This window comes from Lygodium microphyllum, chromosome 10 (assembly GCF_053477565.2).
Source record: "Lygodium microphyllum isolate KBCC chromosome 10, Lygodium_microphyllum_v1.1.10, whole genome shotgun sequence".
Lineage (NCBI taxonomy): Eukaryota > Viridiplantae > Streptophyta > Polypodiopsida > Schizaeales > Lygodiaceae > Lygodium > Lygodium microphyllum.
The window spans coordinates 129,924,506-129,948,317 of NC_141144.1; the positions used below are offsets into that span (position 1 = coordinate 129,924,506).

General features: G+C 39.5%; 1 protein-coding gene across 1 annotated transcript; it reads right to left on the bottom strand.

Annotated features, from left to right (window-relative positions):
- Positions 1 to 5,135: 5,135 nt before the first annotated feature.
- On the bottom strand, positions 5,136 to 23,247 carry LOC148030563 (uncharacterized). The gene is made up of 7 exons (XM_087686913.1): positions 21,957 to 23,247; positions 21,436 to 21,637; positions 21,238 to 21,314; positions 21,109 to 21,148; positions 20,677 to 20,731; positions 5,957 to 6,026; positions 5,136 to 5,831 (listed from the first exon to the last, which is right to left on the bottom strand). Exons 1-7 carry the CDS (start codon positions 22,548 to 22,550, stop codon positions 5,571 to 5,573), a joined length of 1,299 nt encoding a protein of 432 aa, XP_087543039.1. The 5' UTR covers positions 22,551 to 23,247; the 3' UTR covers positions 5,136 to 5,570.
- Positions 23,248 to 23,812: the final 565 nt, after the last annotated feature.

Below are 23,812 nucleotides of genomic sequence, written 5' to 3' on the forward strand. Positions count from 1 at the left end.
CTTTATAAAGGAAAGAAGATAGCTTTTTAAGTGGGGATATCTTTCCACTAACAAAACTCTTTTCTTCAAAATCTTTATTCCCAAAGTCTTATGTGCTTTTAACACGCTTTTAGCCAATATATGAGTCCTTTCAAACTTCCATGTCAAGAATTCATTCTACCTAGTGTTTGAATCCTTTGAGAACTATAAATGACCAAATTGTGTATTTCATATCTTATTTTCATCAAGGGCCTCCAATCTTAATTAAATGAATAGAACCTACTAAGAGTATGATAGCCTAAGAAAAATCAGAGTTAAAAAAACATTCACGCCCTATGGCACACATAGGACCAATGTGACTCGATCGACTTGTTCTTAAGTGTGTCATAAGGTCCAAGCACTTTTTTATCAATTTAATTCATGTTTGGAGGTAATATCAATTAATTAGAAAGAAAGGTAATTGTTTGAGATAACATAAAATTTTTGAAATATATCACAATAATTACTTGAAAAAAATGAAATATTTGAGAAATTTTTGAAACACAAGACAAACGTTAACTAAAATATGAGAATCCTTTGTACATTTTTGTGTGAGGATCTTGATCATTTTAAGGTCATAGATGAGATTCAAAGGCTTTTCTCAATCATTTTGACTACAAATGCGACTCCATTCTGAGCTCTGCTTTTTTTACTAAGAACTTTGATCATTTTAAGGCCATAGATGAGATTCAAAAGCTTGTTCCAATCATTTGGACTACAGATGTGGCTCTATTATCAGCTCTAGAGTTGAAGTTATGGTGTTTTTTGGGGGGTACAATTCCAAACCCTACAGCACACTCATAAGTTATGCCTAATCGAATTGTCAAAAGCATGATGCAGTTTTTGGGTTATAATTTGGCCAAACCCTACAAAGGCCCAATTAGATTGTCCTAAGCACATCATAGGGTTTAACTAAACTGCACCCCAAAAAGGCCATAACTTTCACTTCAGAGCTCAGAATGGGATTATTGTGTGCTCCAAATAATCAAAACTAGCCTTTTGAGCTTGTCTGCGGCCTTAAAATGATCAAAATCCTCACCCAAAAAAAATCTACATCAATTATTCTTATATTTGTCATTTTATTTTGGCTCAAAAAACTATACTCTCGAGGGAATTATAAGTATCATATTTTTTAAATTTTCTATGTGAGCTCAAGGCACATTTTTTTCCAAGTAATTGATGCCACTAGTATCTACAAATATATCATTAGTATACTCATACACCTCAAAAAATGCTAAACATGGTAAATCTCTAGCTTAAAGTATCTCACAATATCTCCATCTTCCATCCCAATAAGGTAAATACCCACTAGCTAGTAGTAATTTTTTCTCCAAGTAATTGATGTCACTAGTGTCTACAATATATCACTATTATACTTGTACATCTCAAAAAATCCTAAACATGGTAAATCTCTAGCTTAAAGTATCTCAAGCTATCTCCGTCTTCAACACCACTCCATCCCGATAAAGTAATTACCCACAACTTTCAAGCCTTACGGATTTTTTGATATTGTTTAAGGAGTTTTTGGGTATAACTATTAAGAGACAATCTAGCAATGAAGTTTTTGGGTATAACAAGGTATAGTACACTGTGAAACAATCTAAAAGTACTAGATTTTCCTAGCATGCCATAGGGTCCAAGCATTTTTTATAATACTTTTGATTTTCCTTGCATGAAATATCTAGACTCTAGCTTTATCTCCATCTTCAATATTACTCCATCCCAATAGCATATTTACCTATGACTTTCAAGTCGTCTTATGGAGTTTCTGACGTCATTTATGAAGTTTTTGGATAAGGTTGAACCTAGGGTGCACTAGGAGACAATCTAGAAGTATTGAATTGCCCCCTAGTCCATCTTAGGGTTTTCTTATAGTTTTTAAATTCTATTTGCATAAAATATCATTATAGATTTATATTTCCTAGATTTCATATCATGGCTTCTTGTTGGAGATGATTTAGAGCTTACTCAACCACGTTAATTTATTGTGCTCCTCGTTTCTTTAGGGATTGGTAAGACCCCCCATATTTATACTCATTTATTAATCTTTGTTTAATATTTTCAATGGTGAATGTTTAAAGTTCGAGCACACATGTACTTTTTCTTGCAAGACAAATGTAAAGGGAGTTTATTATATCATACTACTCTATCATGAGGTGTAAGTTTTTTCAAAGTACATGCCAAAATGTGTTAGTTATTAAATGATCTTAACCTTTCTTGTAGCCTAGTCTTGGTCGTTTGCCTATGGATTTCACACTGGAGTGTTGCAATACTTGATCTCAAATTTAGAAAGATTTGTTTGATGTATCTTCTTCCTCGACTTTATAAGGATGTCAAATTGTAATTGCTTTTTTTCTTTTTGGAAGATTTAGGTAACTTAACTATTCTATGGATCTTAATAGACTTCTAAATGAGGAAAACATCCCCAACTCAAAAGGGATAAAGGCATATCTTTGTGCACTCTTCAAGTTTTGCATCAACTAAAACACTACTCATGGATAGAGCGTAATAACAAATGCTTGGAGGTTTTTGGAAGCAAAAGTTTTGTTTATAAAGAAGAGGATGATTGTACATGATCTACCTAAGTGTTAGATTTTTTTATAATCCTCTCTAACATGCATTGCATCATTTGTGTAGTTTACATTAAGTTGCTACAAATGTGATTATATTTGGCTTGTAGTGCCAAAGCAATCAAGATTCTTCTTGATAGGCACATGCATACTGCTAAAGATTTAGATTCACCACCACTTGGTCTTAATAAGTGAAAGGAACCTTCAAAGACAAGAATCCTTGAGATACCAAGGGGAAGAAATCCAAATGAGCCAAGAAGAGTGAAAAGTGCACACCAAAAAAGAACCAAGTATCCCAAGAAAGACCCAAAAAGGACACCATATGGAAGGAGAGACCCATACAAGGAAGCTTAGGATGTGGCATCCCTAAAAGGGCCCCAACACCGGCAAAGGATAAGCAAAGCATCTTTGATTAAAGTACTAAAAAATGATATTGTATTTGTACCTTAAGATACCAAGGGAAAGAGGAAAAAGGTCCAAGTAAGTAAAGGAGAGTGCAAAGAGGACACCGAAACAAGAATCAAGGGTAGGAAGCTATTTTAACCTTCTGTACATCTGCGCATTTGCTAGAGCAATATATACTATAATTCTGTAAAGACGGATGAAGAATGGTTGGTATGCAAGTTTGCTAAATTATACATGCATGATGCTGAATGTACTTGTCATCAATAGTTGTCGTTCCGCACTTATTGATGGTGACATATATACACAAAAGTTCTCACAATTAATCATAGATTTCCTTTAAAGTAATAAGAATGCAAATAAAAGGCATGTTGTGAAAGTTGGCATTTTCTCTCTCATTCGTTGATTTTGTCATGACCAATCACAAGAGAATAGTGTTTTCCAACTATGGAGATTGTAAACTAGTGGATGCCTTACACCATCCTCTCTTGTATTGTAGCATGTGCATGTGTATATAGAATTAAAATGGTCACCTAGAAGAATCCATGGAAGCAATGTTAAGAGGCATTGAAAAGAAAAAAGGTTGGAATACAATGAAGACGTCCAAAAAATAAGGCTACATTGAAGTTGAGGCGCCAAAACAATAGAATTATGAGACAATTGCACCAAAAAGGGTGTGAATAACAAAACTTTAATTCTCTCTAAAATTGAGGTAAAAGTTTTGACAATTTAAAGTGACTAAAAATATACTACTTTTTAACTATCACATTAAGGGTGAAACTAAGTAGTGAAAACCATAGAAGTTGTTAGGTAAAGCCCAAAAAAAAAAGGGAGAAGCAAAAAAAAGGGTGAAACTAAGTAGTGAAAACATCCACATCAAGTACAAAGCTTTTGGCTAGAAGTGCCTTGAGAGGATAAGTTTAGAGGCTCTATCACCTTTTTTTCTAGAAGGAAATGAACATTAACCAAATTACAAGAGAGTCAAATGTTGCGTCTAACCAAGCATGGCATTGCCCTATTCATTTATTCACTAATCTCATCCTTAATAAAAGCTAATCAAATGGCCCATTTAGCTTCAAATTTGACTCTAATGGCTTATTTAATGATGGCCACCTAAAGGTCCAACACTCTTGTTCAAAGGTTAAACAAAGAGCAGTTATCCTTATTGGATATTACAAGTTATTCCAATTTTATTATATTTTATAAGCTACATTAAAGCACATGTTTCAAAGGTCAAGCAAATACGAGTTAGCCCCATAGGAAAGAGAGGGATTATATAGAGTGTTTAGGTTACATTTTCAACCTCGAGATTACAAGGGTCTGTATAAGTTTAGATACCTATGCAAAGATTGAGAAAAATTCAACAGGCCTTGGGATGCCTTACAAAAAAAGATATGTATATGCAATACAAAAAAGTGTGTGCTGTGCCAATTTATGAAAACATCCTCATCAAATGTTCTACTAGTGTACGATGAAAACAAAAGCTCACATGACTATTTCATGAGCATAAATGTTTATGCTTGTAGTATATGATGAAAAAAAAAGAGCTTACATTGTTAACATCTAGAAGTGAGCAACTGATTAAATGTTTATGTTATATAGGAAGTGCATTCAGAAAGAGTGTGTGTCTCTCTGTGTGTATGTCTACACCCCTGGCCGCCCCCCCCCCCCCAAACACACAAAAAAGAGAGAGAAAGAAAAAGCCCTCTGGCCCCAAAGAACTGAATGACATACATGCACACGCGTGTGTATGTGTGTGTGTGTGTGTGTGTGCTTATATGACATTTGAAAATGCAAATGATCAGAAGTCTTAATTGCAGAATATCATTCTCACCTGGTGTAAATCTTCTTCACACAGGTACATAGGCGATTGCAAGGCATGATTATCAAGGCCTCTGTGTTTGTGTTCATTCTTACATGCATGAGTTCATTCAGAGCAGTTGTGCAAGTACTAGCTTAATCATGCTCAACTGCCTTCCTAAATTTTCTTACAGAGAAGAGGCACAGGCTACCCCTACAACCAGCCTTGATACGCCCACAATAAAGGACAGTGAATAACTGTATAAGATAGCTATTTTCAAGCTTAGAAGTCACAATTGCAACAGGTAAGAAAGGAGCTGCATAAATATGTGCGCATGCCATAAGTTCACTTGAATCATAAAGTTATGCATTTAGTGTACATAGGAGACTTGAAAATGCAAGCAAAAACAATGGCAGCACTAACTCTGGCTACGGCTGAATAATGAAAGCAGACAGTCACATAAGCTCCTAAATTGGCATGCCCACTTGGATATTGTATGCAATAGCATCCTGTTTCGGCAAAAATCTAGAATGATCAAGCAAGACTAGAGGATGATATTTATCACCTGTTTTCAATCCCATCAGGAGGTTGCTAGAGAGCATCTGCTGGGAGGGACTCTATGTGTACAAAATATAGGCAGGCAACCAGTATTATTGCCTTGGAAATAACACTTGACAAACAGCCGTAACCTTATGCATGTTGACCTGGCTGCTTTTTATGGACAGTGGAACTTAGGTATGACACATTTGAAATGGCAGTTTAAATGTAAGTCTCCTATTCTACTGCAGTAGACTAGCTGGCTGCTTCTCCCCTTCAGCTGTAGAGTGCTTCTGTCCATCTGCACCAGAAGTGGTTTCTGTTGTTTCAACTTCACAAGACACAACCGGACCATGGAAGGCTCCTTCGGAAGAGGAAACAGCAGGAACATTTGATGGTGCGCCAGAGATGCTCATAATCCCTCCTGACTTTTGTTGTTCCTCAAACATCTTTTGCAGGTTCTTTCCTTGCTCTTCTATCCGCAATTGCAAATTCCTTTGGAGCTGTAGGAAAATTTTTTAAGTCCTCACCTCAAAACAGTTGTATTTTATTCAATCAAAAAATATAGCTGCTTAGCAAGTACACATCATATGTCAATACAAACTAGACAACCACAAAATAGTAAAACCTCAAGTTGCTCGTGTAGCTTCTTTTGCATTTCCATCTGCAGGCGTAAAGCTTCTGTGATTTGAACACCCCTGCAAAAGAAAGAAACAATAGCCCAATACTTTGTTGACCTATAGGTTGGTAAGGTAGTCCAAACAAGAGTTTGAAAGGAAGAAAACAAGTAAAGAAGCTAGCAATTTATCAACTGACTCCCATTGTAGTTTCTGATTAAAGCATTTCTATGCAAGAACAAACTGCAAAAACAAAAACTAGCAGCATGCAAGCCAAATTGAGAGGGAATGACACAGACCTTACATAACAACTATACAGACATCAAATACTAGTCAACAGGTAGGACGGACATCTGCCTCACCTTCTGGCCAAAAGGAGAGGTTAACTTCACTATCTGGCTGCTGCTAAATCAAACAAAACAAGAGACTAAAGGCATTGGTGCACACTGCAGCTTCCAATATCATCCAAGCTTTTCTCAACCCTAAACTATGTGCACACATGCAAAAACAAACACCAATTCAGCATCCAAGAAAGAGAGAACACAGAGATCCTGAACATAGAAGAACACAAAACCTGAATCAATGGTGAAGAGAACAGGCCTGCATACAAGATGAAGATGACAACGACAAACTAGGCTCTTCCACGAGTGCCGATCCAATGGCAAGGTGAGTGCGGATGGCATTGGATTGAGGAGAGAGAAGATCCGGCAGAGAAGCCTCACAAGGACATGGAATTTCGAAGCTTTGCTTAGCCTATGATTACAAGTTAATCAAATGTGCAAATGTGACTTACACATGTGAGGTGCAAGTTAGTTATTTCACAATGTGGGACCTAGGACCCCAAGATATCAGTTGGTGCCAAAGGTAAAAGTTGTAACAAGTTACACCTAATAGGTACTAGGTCGTAGCTGATGTCAAAATTTGGCCTAGAACATTTCATTAGCCATAAGTGTACCAATTTAATTGTTGCCCTGTCCAAAAAAAAATTAGCCATAAATAATTATTAAATTAATTTCCAGCATTAATATTTTGAAAATTGACTCAATAATGTTGGAATTGCTGGAAATTGGATTTGGAAGGCTGCCACTTGGCACAACTTGCCCGTGCAAGTGGGGAAAAGGCTATGGAAGCTGAGAGGGTCATTCCAGTCTTGTGCAAGCTGATGGATAGAGAGAGGAAGTTGCCATGGCTGTTGCAACAGTTGACAAGCCATTTCCAGCTAGAAGGAGACCCTCTAGGAGCTGGCCACCTGCCCAAAAGGGATTACCACAGTAGACGATAGCAGCTTGAGGCTGTTAAAGCCATGCAACAACATATTCAGTGTGTTTCATCAATGGAGTCAGCTTTCATGCCTGTCTAGATAAGTCAATAATTGATTTCTTCCATTTTCTCACAATGGAAGTCTAAATTTTCTCTCCTCAGCATTCTCTCTCACCCTTCCTCAACAATTTCTAACAAATTCAACCATTGGAGGTAGAGATTTTGGTGAATCTCTGCTATAAACCCTAATTTACAGTAGAGATTAGAGTTTGACAACCACCTTGGAAAGTGATTGAAATTGGGGCATTTTAGAGATTCAAGTGGTCATTCATCTAGCAAGCATTCCAAGCTGAATTTGTCACCCAAGGAGCACTATGGAAAGCCAATCCTTGAGCGAACCAAGGGGCAATTTGGTTTAAAGGCTTACTAGTCATTTATGACAACAAGAGGCACTTGGATCAATGGAGGAGATTAAAGAATCTTAGCATACTCCATCCATTTGAAATTAAAAAATTTAAGAAATGTGGTGAGGGGCGTCAATTTCAGAGCCAACAAGTTGTCCATTGTCCAAGATTAAGTTACAAATTATGCATTTCTCTTTATGTGCTTTAATTATAGCTATAATTATTGATTAATCAGGTTATTACCACCCTCTCCTAGAAGAAAGGTTGGTTTCATGGTCCCATTACTGGGATACCATCAACTCCCTGACTTGGCGGGCCTAAGGCACCTGATTAAAAGTCAAAAGTTTAGCTCTAGTGCTAAAATGGCATTCAGCTGAGCATTTACAGCAAGAATGTTTTCTTGCAATGAGTTGGGACCAATTGGTGATGATGCATCTCATCTGAATATGAACATAACGAAGAGGAAAATACAATGCCTTATCTTGGAACAAGCTTACAACATGGGCAACAAGGAGAAAATGTAGTTGTTGATCAAGCCACTAGTCCTTCTAGACCAAATGATACTAATGACCAGCCATCATTTGAAAATGCACATAAAGCAGGGGAAAATGCACATAAAGCAGGGGAAAATGCATTGTCTAATTTTAGAACGGGCTTACAATATGGATAGCAAGGAGAAAATGTGGTTACTAATCAAGAAGTCGGTCCTTCTAGGCCATATGATGCTAATGACCAGCCACGAAGTGAAGAATATAATGACTAGTTTATGACTCACTTGAAAGTAGTAACTATCATCTTGGCTCAATTAGTCAAAGATCTTGTCACGACTACGTGAAATTTAATTGCTTTGCTTAGCATTTGATTAAAAATTAATCAAATGTGCAAATGTGACTTGCATATGTGAGGTGCAAGTTAATTATTTTAATTATTTCATCGTTTGGGATCTAGGATCCTAAGATATTAATTAGTGCCAAATGCAAAAGTTGTAATAAGTTATATCTAACATGTACCAAGTGGCACATGATGTCAAATTTGGGCCTAGACCAATTTATTGCCCAGTAATATCAGTGGTGACATTAGAGACTAGACATTAATTAATTAATTCATACAAGTCTAGGGATCAATAACTGCTCAAGGATACTTGGAAGACAAATTAGCCTAGCCAATTTAATTATTGGATGGTGAAATTAATTTTTTTAGCACTAGAATAGATATTAAATTATTATTCTAAAAAATAATTTAATAAACTGAATACTGCTAGAAAATGGGATTAAAAGACTGCCACTTAGCAAAATTTTCTCGTGCAACTAAGAAAACCCTTTTAGGAGGTTGATGGAAGTCTATCCCAACCATTGTGAGAGAGAATGAGACTCTTAGGGAGCAAGAGATGCTGTTGATGCGATTTGCAACCACCAAGGACCATTCCTACAGTGACAACAATTTAAAGCCCTCCAAGAGCAGATAATAGTAACCCAAGGTCCTTCTAGTGCAAACGACAACATACAAGACGGGGTAGCAATCTTTAATGTTGTCCTAAGTTATAGATGACAACTTCTATGGCTATTTGAAAATGGCAGCAACAATTTTTCAGCATTTCTCACGATGAAACTCTAAAATTTCTCTCTATAGCATTCTCTCTCATCCCCCAGCCATCTCTCAAGTTATCTCAATATTTCCTGATAATTTAAGCCATCAAAGGAAGAGATTTTAGCCAATCTCTGTTGTAAACCCTAATTTACATTAGAAATTAAGATTTAACAGTCACCTCAAGATGCATGCTCAAAATTGAGAGCCTAGGACTTGAATTCCAACAACTGAAATCGAGGAACTTTAGAGAGATTCACAAGGCCAACCAACAAATATCAAATTTGGGGTTGAATTTTTTTTTCAAGGAGCAAGGTGAAGGCCAATCCCCGAACAGACAAATTGATCTAGCGGCTTGTTGGTCAGTTTTGACAACTAGTGACACTTGGATTAGCGGAGAAGATCAAAGAATCTCAATTTTACTCCATCCATTTGTAATTAAAGTTAAAGAAATACCATAAGGGGTGTCAATTTTAGGGGCAACAAGCTGTCCATTGTCCAAGATTAAAGTGGTAACATTTGCATTTTCAATTTAAGTGAATTTCATACTTACTGTAATTAGTGCTTCATCGGGTTATTTACCACCCTATCCGAGGAGAAAGGTTGGTTTCAGATCCACAATTTGAGAGATTTTTAAATTCTCCCAAAAAGAAGAACAAGGGTAAGAAAAAGATATCATCTTCTAAGGCATTTGGACAGTAAGAAGCTCCCAAAGGACAACCACCGCAACCTAAAGATACAACAAAAACTCGTAATAAGCAAAAGCAATTGGTACCTAAAGCCAACCTTCCTCCTCAAATAGGGCAATTAATAACCTGATTAAGCACTAATTACAACAAGCATAAAATTCGCGTAAACTAAAAATACACACTTTACCACTTTCATCTTAGACATTAGACACCCTGTTGGCCCCAAAATTGGCGCCCCTTTGCAGTATTTCCTCATCTTATATTGCAAATGGGAGTACAACTGAGATCCTCTAATCTCCTCCACTAATCCAAGTGTCTTTTGCTTTCAAAACTAACCAATAAGCCTTCAAACCAATTTGCCCCTTGGATCGCTTGGGGATTGGCCTTCACCCTAATTCTTGAAAGACAAATTCAACCCCAAATCTGATATTGGCTAGTTGGCCTCTTGAATCTCCTTGAAATTCCTCAGTTTCAACTACTAGATTTCAAGTTCTAGGTCCTCAATTTTGAGCACGCATCTCGAGATGGCTATTAACCCTAATTTCTACTGTAAATTAAAATTTACATCAGAGATTGATTGAAATCTCTTCCTCCAATGACTCAAACTACTGGAAAATGCTAAGATAACTTGAGAGATGACTGGGGGCTGAGAGAGAATGTTGTAGAGAGAAATTTCAGAGTTTCATCGTGAGAAATGCTGAAATTTTGCTTCTGCCTTGCTCAAATAGCCATGAAAGCTTTCATCTATAGCTTAGGACCACCAAAAAGACTATTGCCCCATCCTAAATGCTATCATATGCACCAAAAGGACCTTGGTTGCTGTCACCTGCTCCTAGAGAGCTCCAAACTGTTGTCATATACTATAGGATTTATACCTGGTGACTGCAAATCACATAAGTAGCCTCTCCTTACTCTCTAACAGTCTCCTTCTCTCTCACAATGATTAGAATAGACTTCCACCACCTCCTAAGAATGTTTTTCCAACTTGCATAGACAAGTTTTGCCGAATAGCAACCTTCTAATCCCATTTTCCAACATTATCCAGCTTACTATTCTAGGGCTCAAAAAATTAATTTCACCAACCACTAATTATATTGACTAGATCAATTTGTCTTCCAAGTATCCTTCAGTAGTTATTGACCCTTAGATCCGAATTTATTAATTAATTAATGCCTGGTTTCTAATGTCACCTCTAACATTAGTCGTCAATAAATTGGTCTAAGCCCAAATCTAACACCAAGTACCACCTAATATCTATCATACATAACTTATTACAACTTTTGCCTTTGACACCTACTGTATCCTCGAGATCCTTGGCCTATTACCATGAAATAACTACCATGTGCATTACATGTTCTAACAACCTTGCACATTTTATTAATAACTTAATCAAATGTTATCGGCAAGATTAAAGCATCTCAAAATTTCACATCCCTGTGACAATACCAATGGAATTTGGTACGCAAATACAAGGCCATCTTAGTAGTGTCAATCCAATGGGCTTTCGTTAGCAGTCCAAACAACTCATATCTGAGTCTAACCTATGTTAGGCATGGCTAGGTTATTTAGGCATTTTATTATGGTTATTATGATGCTTATTTGGGGCATTTTACGTTGGCCAACATGCTCCTATTTGGCATTATTTTCTTCTTTATATATCTCCAAATGGCTCCTCCATGCACTTCTACAGATGATAAGTTACATCGACCTAACTATTTACATGGAGTGTTGTGATGAAAACCTAGTTTGTGCAAAAGCGCACTTGGTATGTTATACATGGAGCTATTCCTCGGCCTCAGCTTTTTTTTCCCTCTTCCTGAAGATTTTGATGAGAATAACCATGAGAAAGTTGTGCTTATATGAAATTCGGACAACGCACGTACTGCACTTCGGTGTATTTCTAAAGAAGTTCTACCAACCATTACCTCCTGCAAGACATCTCCCAAAGTATGGTCGAAGCTTCAGATGTACAACGCACCTCCCACTATGCATACAATGACCCTTTATGGACAACTTCAATAGATGAAGTTTGAGCCAAAGGACACCATCCAATCCTTTTTGTTTCATGTTACACAGATACAAGACTGGCTTCAATACAAACAGTCTACCCTTCCAAAGGCATATCTCTTGGGAATAGTACTCTACAAGCTCCCCCCAAAGTTTGATGAAGTGGCGAATGCTTTGAGGGCGCAGACATCATCTACACCTGTGAGCTTCACACATATGTCGTCCATGATGCTTGAGCATGAGACATCTTTGCATTTACAAGGGAGACTTCCATCTCATTATGGCGGTTCAAATGAGACCTTTACAACTTCAGAGACGGGTAATAGAAAGAAGTCAAAGGCCCAGTGTTATCACTATGGTAAGAAGAGATACCCCTGTCACTTTTATTAATGATTTCAGTAGAAAGTAATGGGTGTATGTATTAAAGAGCAAAAAGGAAGTGTTGGATGCTTTTAAAAGGTTTCATTCTTTTGCTACCACACAAAAAGAGTTTAGTTAAAGCTATAAGTACGGATAATGGTGGCGAGTATGTTTCTAATGAGTTCAAAAAGTTTTGCGAGATGCATGGCATGAAGAGGGAGTTGACAACCCCTTACAATCCTGTATCAAATGGCGTGGTTGAAATATATAATCGCACACTTTGTGAGAGAGTCGGATGCATGCTATCTACAGCTAATCTCTCGCAGCAGCTCTAGGGAGAGGCTCTTAAAGCTGCAGTTCACATATGCAATCGCTCTCCCAATTGTACAATGGAAAATTGCATTCCTGAAGAGGTTTGGTCTGCAAACCCACTTCATATGACCATTTGCGTTTCTTTGGCTGTGATGCCTTTGTGCATATTCCTGTAAATCAAAGGACTAAACAAGACATGAAATCCATCAAGGGCATCTTCATGGGATATGGACATGAAGGAGAGATGGATTATAGAGTTTGGCTTCCTCAGGACAAGAAAATAGTACACAGCCGAGGTGTAGTATTTAATGAGGCAAAGTTGTTGAAAAATGCTACACATAGTGACCTTGACAAAAAGAAGGTTAAATTTTAGCATGAACAGCCAGTCATTCAGCAACCATTATCTGAAGATTCTGTCCCTTTTGATGCTGAAAATGAGCAGCAACCTATTGTGCTACAACCAGAAGATAATGGACAGCAAATAGATGCACATGATGGAATAGGGCAGCAAGAAGAACACCCTGAAAACAGGTTACAGCAGCAAGAAAATCCTGAAAATTAGCCACCATGTGATGGTATGCACATACCTAAGGATGTAGGTCCATTGCCTATCAATACAGATCATTGGGTAAGGAGGTCTACCCGTGTCAGAAAGGCAGCCATAGAGGTTTCAACCATCTTTGGATTGCATTTTATTGACTGATGAAAATGAGCCTCTGACATTTAGAGAGGCACAGTCATGTGAAAACAAGAGAAACTGGAAGCTTGCTATGCAAGAAGAGATGAAGTCTCTGTATGCAAATAACACATGGGATTAGAAAAGCTATTCCTAATAAATGGGTTTACAAGGTGAAATGTATTGTTGGGAAGCCCAAATACAAGGCACGTTTAATTACTAAGGGCTATACATAGAAGGAAGGCATAGACTTCCAAGAGGTTTTTTCACCCGTAGTGAAGATGACTACATTCCGTGTCTTGTTTGCTCTCACTGCATCCTTGGATTTAGAGTTGGATCAAATGGATGTGAAGACTGCTTTTCTTCATGGTGACCTAGATGAAGAGTTGTACTTGAAACACGCCAAAGGTTTTGCTATTCCAAGGAAAGAGCATATAGTTTGTAAGCTGAAACACAACTTAAATGGGCTGAAACAAGCCCCTAGACAATGATATAAAAAGTTTTATACTTTTATGCTCAGCCATGGATATACACTAAAAAGGTTGCTGATGGAAGCCTTATTGTGCTGGTCTTATATGTGGATGACATGCTAATTGTAGAAAAGCATAGAAGTATTTGGTCAAGGATTTTGATCTTTCTTCACGTACTCCAATGATTGGTTGTGATATCCAGAGTGCCATATGTATGGCTAAGAATGCCATGTTTCATGTGTTGAGAGTCATCTCCTACCACGTCAGCAGTGGCCTGTGGACTGTTATGACAGTCCCAAAACAGTGCTAAATCAGACCCAAATCGATACCAATGCTCAATGCTTCAATGTCAAGCTCCAAGTATGCTTCTAGGCATCAAATGAGACCTATCCAAGTGCCCAATGGGGCTGGAGTAGCTGGAGAAGATCAATGTCAAGCTACGGAAGATACTCCTGCACGTCACGTGATGGCGCAAACTGATCTGGAGCCTGTGGAAGGGCTGGGCAAGGTCAAGGCAAGGTTGGAGAGGTAGTCAAGGACCCCTAGGAGCTCCCTCTTGAAGGACAAAGTCACCCGTAGAGTGTAGGCGTCACAAGAAGCAAGAGGACATGGCTAGGCTACCCTGCTTCACAAAACCTGTAAACTGAAGTGAAATAACAAAAGAGAGCTCCAATACCTCTGAAGGAATGCTCTGAGGGTGCCCAAATGGGCCGGGTAGGTGCTCGGAAAGCCGAGCGGTGAGGAGTAATCAGAGCTCGAAGGAGTCAGATATGGTTGCCAAGAGTGAAAACCAATGGTGTAAGGATTCGAATGAATACTGAAGGAGTCAGGACCAAGATCAGATGCTCAAACCACCATGCTCTAATACCAGTTGAAAGGTGAGAAGGATCGAAGCTTGCACGGGAGAGCAAGAGCGAGAGAGAGAGAGAGAGAGAGAGAGAGAGAGAGACTCGCAATGTGGGAACTCCAACAGTCACAATGTGTGACCAGCCTTCCCTTTATTCATCTGTCACTAAAAGAATAAAAAATAAAGTGACGGTGATGGGCGCCCGCCACCTGCAATTTACAGACGCCGGTACTATCAGTGTAGAAATACACGGGCGGCTAGGCGGAGGCGCCTTTACCCCCAACACTCCCCTGCACAAAATGAAATCATAGAATGTAGGAATCGGATCATTTTAAATATGGCACACTCTATACTATTCGCAACAGAGCTCCCTCGGTGCCTTTCAATTGAGGCTATTAATACTTCATCTTTAACCGATGTCTGATTACGGTGATCCCTAAAAAGACTCCATACAATGCATTTTTTGGCTCTCGACTTGTTGTTTCTCACTTCAAAGTTTTCAATAGTCATGCTTATACACACACTCCTAATGATAAGATAGGAAATCTTACCCCTCAAGCAAATCTCTTGGTCTTTGTGTGTTATTCTTCAAAGCATAAGCCTACCATCTGTTCGATCCTTCAATGAACAAGGTGATCGTTAGACGGGATGCCGTCTTTGATGAGAGGGACATAGTGCAATCTTTTGCACTCCACTCTTCGTCCTCCCCTCCGTTCACATCATTTGAGATCGTGCCTACCAAGAGCCAAGTCTATTGCCCACTCTTGACCTTCTTGTAGATATTTCAACTCTTGTGCCTTCTCTACACGACCTTTACTTGGTGGTACCAGCAAACCATGCGGGATTCGGGGATCCTTCCACCACCTAAAACTCCAAAGGGCTCTATAAGATCTGCTCAGCTCACTCCTTAGGCTTCGTATGCATCACTATTTACAGCTGATTAAATTGCACATATTCTGAACCGGATAGTTGGCAGGAGGCTCTCTAGGACCCTCTATAGCTTAAGGCCGTGGAGAAAGGACTAGATAGTATCAACCGAAATGAAACTTGGACCTTGGTGGATCATCCTCATCATAAGCCAATCATCCAGACGAAGTGGGAGTTTTAGGACTAAGCTAAAGGCTGATGGTACTTTAGATAAATATATGGCTCACCTTGTAATGCAAGGTTTCAGGCAAAATCATGGCATTAACTATGAAGAAACCTTTGCATCTACCATTCGGTTGACATCATTTCCTCTATCGATTGCGCTCATCACTCACCATGGTTGGCCGATCTATCAAATGGTTGTTAAAAATGCCATTTTGAGCGGTTATTTGGACGAGGAGATCTACGTGGAGCAACCTCCCAACTTTTCTTTTGCTGACCAGAATGACAATATATTTCATTTGCAAAAAGCTCTTTATGGATAGAAGCAAGCGTCCATGTCTTGGTACCATAGGATGAACAAGTTTTTATGAACTCATGGATACCATTTTACCCCCTATGATCCAAATCTCTATGTGTGTATCACTAGCACGCGAATCATCTATATCCTGCTATACATTGCTAATATATTACTCACTGGCTCAGATTCTACGGCTATAGTAGAAATCAAGGCAACACCTTGCTCTACATTCGAGATGACGGCGAACTTAGGTCTGTTGTCTTATTTCTAGAGGATGGAGATTTGTTCGATCCAAGGAAAGTATCTTTCTACCGCAGCAAAAGTACGCCCTAGAGCTAGTGGTGTCACCAAGTGGTGATACTTTTTGCAGTTGCTTTCCTTATTTACTTATATAAATATTTTATTTTTCTTTTCTTTAGTTGCTGTTACTTTTTACCCCCAAAGTCTTGGATTAAGTCTGGATCTTTGCGTGGCCAGAAGAGGCAGCCATTGGGACAAATCCGACTAATGGTTTGTCTGAGCCTTGGGAACGGGCACTGAAGAATAGAATGCGAGTGATTTGGGACTGTGTGTTTAGCCATTGGAGATGGTGCAGGACAATGAGCCTAGCCAAGACAGAAGATGCACATGTGAGAATGCCCACGGAATAAAAGTCACCATAACTGCGCCACATTACACTTTATGATGTGCTTGCAATGATAAAAGTTGCTCAGAACAACTTGAGGAATGCAGGGGTCACTATCCCTAAAATTTAGGGAGTTACTATTTTTGGACCCTAGAATCTGTTCGCGTCATTATCTTCCTTTTTGCATAAGGATTAATTCTTTGTCTGTGCCGAGGTTAAATTTTGCACCGATCATGGAGAATTTTAGATCGGAAGGTTTGAACAGAAAAATTATTACATGTATGCCATGTGTCACAATTTGGGCACAAATTCCAAAAAGAGAGAGAGCAACAATGCTGAATGCAGGAGGTGCAAATCTGAGTGTTTTTTTCTTTTTAATTGGGGACTGAGGGCAGATTGCTGCAAGTACATCAGCTATGGAGAGTACTTCTTCGTCTATGGCTCATGTACGGAGATAGAGCCTTTGGTCAACTCTCTCTCTTTTCTCAAAGGAAATGATTTGCATAATGGGCTGATTCAATCGAATGTACATTTCTGTGTTTTCTTTGCTCTTCTGCTCAGGCAAGAGCCTCATTGTCCAAGTTCAGGAGCAGCTGATTACTTCTCCAATGCAGGAACTAAAGAAAGTGATGACCACGCCACACAAGAACAAGGTTTTCAGCTCTGATTTAGTGCTATTTGTGGGACTGTTTTACTAGTGGAATGATGCCAATGTCAAAGGGTTTGTAGTCCAACTGGTATGGAACAGATCTGTAATGGAATAAGGCTGAGAACAGGTCAAGAAACAAGTGAAAAACAGTAAATACAGAGTTTTGCAAATTGCGATTCTACACTTGAATTATTGAGTTATGGTCACTGAAAGTGTTTTCCTACTTGGAATCTTGTTCTAGATATGTTGTACTCTCCTTATGCAGCTGAAAGTTACTCAAAAAAGATGAAAGCCAACTATTCACAGGCTTCGTACTTTGAACACTTTTTTTTTTGTAACTCTCCATCTTTTAATTGATAAAGAAATACCGAAAGGAGCGCCGGACTTCAGGGCCAATCTGGTATTAAGAGAGTGAGTGAAGTCTCTGTTTGTGTGTGTATGTGAAAAGACCAGATATTAATTGAAGGCACTACCACTTTATGTGAGTCATAGACCAATTACATGGTCGAAGTCCAACGCCCCTTTCGGTATTTCTTTATCAATTAAAATATGGAGAGCTACAAAAATAAATGAAATGTTCCAAAGTACAAAGCCTGTGAACAATTGGCTTTCATATTTTTTTGAGTAAATTTCAGTTGTATAAGGAGAGTACAACATATCCAAAACAACATCCCAAGTACGAAAACACTTTCTGTGACCATAACTCAATAATTCAAGTGTAGAATTGCAATCTGCAGAACTCTGTATTTACTGTTTTTCACCTGTTTCTTGACCTGTTTTCAATCTTATTCCATTCCAGATCTGTTCCATACCAGTTGGACTACAAACCCTTTGACACTGTCATCATTCCACTAGTAAAACAGTCCCACAAATAGCACAAAATCAGAGCTGAAAACCCTGTTCTTGTGTGGCGTGGTCATCACTTTATTTAGTTCCTGCATTGAAGAAGCAATCAGCTACTCCTGAACCTGGACAGTGAGGCTCTTGCCTGAGCAGAAGAGCAAAGAAAACATAGAAATATACATTCGATTGAATCAGCCCATCATGCAAAACATTTCCTTTGAGAAAAGAGAGAGTTGACCAAAGGGGGCAAGCTCTACCTCCGTACATGAGTCATAGATGAAGTACTCTCGATAGCTGATGTACTTGCAGCAATCTGCCCTCAGTCCCCAATTTTTTTTAAAAAAACACTCAGATTTGCCCCTCCTACATTCAACGTTGTTACTCTCTCTTTTGGGAATTTATGCCCAAATTGTGACACATGGCATACACGTAACAATTTTCCCGTTCAAACCTTCCGGTCTAAAATTCTCCATGATCGGTGCAAAATTTAACCTCGGCACACAGACAAAGAATTAATCCTCATGCAAAAAGGAAGATAATGACGTGAACAGATTCTAGGGTCCAAAAATAGTAACTCCCTAAATTTTAGGGATAGTGACCCCTACATTCCTCAAGTTGTTCTAAGCAACTTTTATCATTGCAACCACATCATAAAGTGTAATGTGGCTCAGTTATGGTGACTTTTATTCTGTGGGCATTCTCACATGTGCATCTTCTGTCTTGGCTAGGCTCATTGTCCTGCACCATCTCCAATGGCTAAACACACAGTCCCAAATCACTCGCATTCTATTCTTCAGCGCCCATTCAATCCGGTCCCAAGACTCAAACAAACCATTAGTCGGATTTGTCCCAATGGCTACCTCTTCTAGCCATGCAAAGATCCCAACTTAATCCAAGACTTTGGGGGTAAAAAGCAACATGAACTAAAGAAAAGAAAAATAAAATATTTATATAAGTAAATAAGGAAAGCAACTGCAAAAAGTATCACCACCTAGTGACAGCTGGAATAGTATTACACTCAATGAGACACGACCAGTGGCCACAACTCTTGATCCCACTATCCATCTACATAAGGGTACCTTGGATCAATCTTTTGATGCTTACACCTATCATTCTCTTGTAGAGAAACTACTTTGGTTGAATCATACTAGGGTGGATCTTGCAGACTCAGATAGTTTGCGTGGTCGGTATTTTAATGCACCTAGAATGTCTCATTCTTTGTCTTTGTATATTAAGACATTTATGGTGTACCTATACTTATGAACTAACAAAAGATCATGGTTTATGCTTGTAGGGTACACTAATTCTGACTGGGCGGGAGATCCTGACACTAGACGTTCCATGGCGGCTGCCTCTACACCTTATGGATTTGGATTCATTATCTCAAGTAGTTTCAATTATATTCTCTAATACAAGTTTAGCTCATATCTCAGGTGGGTTTAGTTTCCAATGTATGTTTCAAGTCATAGGTGAGTAGCACTGCCTTACAATGTTTTGATACCAAGAGCACCACCTATACACTATGTACCTTAAACCTATCTTCGGATGGCTACCACTCTAATAGTCTGAATCATGGTGTTCTAGTGCAAGGTCTCTTTGCTCATGCACACTATCTCCCACTTCACAAGCGACCCGTCACCCACTTCCTCAGATGGCTACCACGTCAAGGGGAATGACCACCTATGCTCCTGTTGCCTCATCTTCCACTCATTTGGCTGCTTGGAGTGCTCACCTTCCATTATTGATTTGGCACTACTATACTCTACCAAGTGCAATACCCTAGCAGCAAGCGGACCAGGATTGGTTGACCAAACAAACCAAGGGATGTAGATGTCCCCAACCCAAAATGGTCAGCCATGGTATTACCACATTTCAAGGCTCCATGCCCTATGTCCCCTATTACTACAACATGTATTTTAATTTCTCCTAATGTGAAAGACTCCACGAGCTTTTCCTACAGCTTCCCTAAGGAAGATAGTGTTCCAATTTATCAGGCCCAAGCTCACTTGCAACAGCCTATGAGCATCGTGGATCCTTCAAGGAAAGTGCCAAAATCCTTGGCACCGACACAGAGGGTAGGAATGCTTCTCAGCACAAAGACAAGGACAAACGCAAGGGCAAGGGCAAGGACAAAGACAAGCAAAGATAAGAAAAACAAGGACAGCTCCAACTTTGGTGTGGGTTGCAGGAGCGAGCCAACGCCTCACTAGTGAGCTGGCAAAAAGAGTGCTGTGATTACTTCCTTTGTGGGGGGAAGTGGCTACAAGAAAAAAGATTCTCCTGAGAGTCCACATGCTGAGAAGGCCTAAGTGGCTCATGATGTTTTAGAGACTAAAACAGCTCAGTTAGATAATACTAAACCCGTCAAACACATCCAAAACAACACCAAATCCATCCTAAGCTTTTAAAAGATGCCAAAGCTTGCTCTCGAAGAGATGTGGCCAATAAGGTGTTTGGTTGTCCAGACTATCATGCCACAGATTCCTTAAATTTACAAACACGTTTTCTCTTCCTCATGCACAAAAGTGTCCATTAGAAACTGGTTTCAAAATAGAAACTGACTTTATAATGAAGAACAACATACAAAAATGAGATGATAAATCTACAAAAATACTCACATTTTTGGATCCAAAGAGGGGCCTTCATTGGCAATCCTTTTCTTGTCAGCTTTACCTGCAGATAACAATATGAAATGATGCTACCAGCCTGAGACAACCAATGACTGCGAGGAACATCTGCAGAATCTTGTAAAGCTAATTATGGGAGGAGAATCTGGTTCACGGTTACAGAGCAGAAAAGTTTTTAAAAACCATAGAAGTTGTTGATGCAAGCTTCATTGTCCTGGACCATTGTATGAATGCAATATAGTGCAGAAAATTTCTAAGAACAATAAGATCAGTCCGTACAAGCCACTAAGCCTCCTTGGCCAAAAGAATAGGAATTAAGGCACAGGCAATGTCCCAATGAAGCCATGTAAAAGTGGCAAAATCATGCTTCCATCCAGGATAAACCTTTTTCTACTGTAAAACAACACATACAGGACCACTTACATTCAGGTGAATCTGGAATGTATTTAGCGATCCGATATTTCTGCAACCACAACAAACTCAGAACATATAGAAGTGCAGATAACTTATCTTGCAAACTTCAGTAAAACTGATTGTCAAAGAATTTATCACCTGCAAATGGCTTTTTACATGGTAAATGGTAAGCCCTTCTACACTCATAACCTTCAGCACACCCTTTGGTGTTGCTTCTGTGCCAAATAGAAAAGATATCATCCGAAAAAAGTACAACCCAGTACACACCCTGTTACAGATATAAATTCATAATGCGACCAATTCGAATATAGACATTTGAACATCTGTCTGTCATACTTTCTGCACCACCAAGTTGGTTGACTGCTTCCACAAACCGCTCATGTAACTCCGGTGTCCACCTCAGCCGCGCCTTGTTTGCACCCTGACCATCTGACGCTGCACCATGCTGGGAACTACTTGCGGGACTACAAGCCTGCCACTGCTGGCTGCTCTGTGGCTGTGGAATTAGATTGGGTGATTTCTTTGCCGGGCAACACAACTGCCAAGCATTCATGGATGTTAACTAAAACAAGGGACTCTGAATCTCCTACCAAATATAACTGGGACTCAGCATATAATGAAGCTTTCAAAGGCATAGCCAAGCTATATAGTAAGAACAATGCACTGGCCTAGAATGGAAACCTTAAGCCTATATGCACTTCCGAGGAAAGCTCCTTTGCTGGTTCAGTCTAGGGCTTACAGTGTTCAAATACATTGACAGACCATGAGCCAATACTGACAACTTTTGTTCCTAGTTACATGGCCTTACTATGTTGCTCATTCAGTCTCACATGTACGCTTTCAGCTCAGATACTCACTTGTAAACTGGGAGTCATTCCACTTTCTACTCCAAGCAAATCCGTCCAGCACGTAGAGAGTGGATCATCTTCTGGAACCCATGCTTCCCAATCAGCAGGCTGATGCTTGGAATCAGTAAATGGCCTTTCACACCTCGTAGCCTGCAGTTCACTGCATTGAGAGGTTTCCTCCTGTATGTTAAGAATGTCCTGGATTGAGTCAAAAAAGTCCGCATCATGACATGTCTGCTTGGTGGACTGGCTCACGGACGTGACACCCGACTGCGTGGATTGGACAGGCAGGGTCAAGGTGGCGGCTGACGTTTTGGGAGCTTGTGAATAGAAGGACAGGCGGATGGGTGGCCGATGGGAGGCATTCGAGGAAGATGAATGGAGGGTAGTGCAGAATCCAGACGTCGAAGTAAGATTGAGGGTTGGAGAAGTCGAAGCACGAGGGGAGCTAATTGAAGGAGCAGCAATCAAGGGTGCAGCTTCTGACTCACTGGTCGAGGGGAAAGGGGGATGAATTGAATATGAGCACTCTGGCAGCAAGGGTACAGAAGGAGAGCCAAAGGGGGAGCACTCTGTCTTCTGTCTTTTGTTGATTGGATTCATGGCTAAAGGAGAGGGCAGTGTCACAGCTAAAAGTTCAAGACATATGAATCCCCTGTTTCCTACTGTGACTGTGGAAAATAGTTGCTCTTGCTGCAATATAAGCTCATCGTTCTTTTCCTCTGACTCCTTAGCAGAAGATCAATGGCCTGGGACAGAACAGCGTCTGCTTCTGTTCAATGTTGTAAGGCTCTTTTCTTGATGAAGACCCTAAGCGTCTATGCTAACCATACCTTCAGGCTTCAGAGTCTGCAGATGATGAGTATCTCTCTGTGTATCTTATATTTTCTGTAATGCAATGCCATTTCTGGCAAACGGATTTCCTTCTGTGTCTCTTATTTTGAGAGAACAGGAAACAGATCGAAGCCCCGGCTTTGCATCAGTTGCACCTAAACAAAAAATACCAAGAATCCATGGCGGCCTGAGAAGACAGAACTCTCTGTAGAAGAAGTCCAGCAGGGTATGTCAATGCTCTGTGAATCATCAGAACCCCTCTCTCCGTGCGAATAAATGTGTCATGGGTCCATGAAGAATCATCTGTTCTGGTCCTTTGTTATGGTCTTTGCAGTCGTTTTAACTTTGCCGAGGGAAATCCATGGCCAGGGTTCTCCGTCTCGCCCTTTTCCTTCCTAATCCATCGATGATCGGCGAGGGATTAGGATTATATAATAATAATAAATAAATCAACAGCAGGTAATGATTGCATCTTCAGAGAAGGTATATGAATGACGACATCTGGAATATTTTAGCCTAAAGCCTCTCTCTCGCGCGCGCTCTGAGGCAGCTATGACAAATTAAAGGTTCATTTTTTAAGGTTGCAGAGCCCTTCTGGTCCATTATTGACTTGCTAGAGAAACCCAAATATTTACAACCCTTTCTATTGAAGTACAAAGAGAAAAATTTTCCCTTTTTATCGAATGGCAAAACTTTTCCAGCATTGCATTTGAAGGGTAATTCTTTTAAAGTAATATATTTATTATAAATATAATTATTTATCTTATTATTTATCATTTTAATTTTTATGCAAGTTGGAAGATCGAACTTCGGAGTCCAAAGTCTAGAGTCTTTCCGAATCCCACCTTGGTTGAAACTTGAAAGTTGAAACCCTTTTCGAATCCCTAACTTCTAAGTTCTAAGCAAACAAGCCCTCCCTGCCCTATCTTTTTGATAGCGACGTGACAGAGAGACTCTTTGCTGCCGCCATTGCCTACAGGCTACCAATACCCTGAGCCCTCGTGTTCTCTTGGAATTTGGGAATCAAGAGA

What these genes read in the sequence shown, in the direction of transcription:
- LOC148030563 (XM_087686913.1), bottom strand. Translation starts at nt 22,550, where the DNA reads ATGAATCCAATCAACAAAAGACAGAAGACAGAGTGCTCCCCCTTTGGC. An exon ending in GAATGACTCCCAGTTTACAA is followed by an intron (nt 21,638 to 21,956) that starts GTGAGTATCTGA and finishes AATGCTTGGCAG; the next exon opens with TTGTGTTGCCCGGCAAAGAA. An exon ending in CCAACTTGGTGGTGCAGAAA is followed by an intron (nt 21,315 to 21,435) that starts GTATGACAGACA and finishes TATTTGGCACAG; the next exon opens with AAGCAACACCAAAGGGTGTG.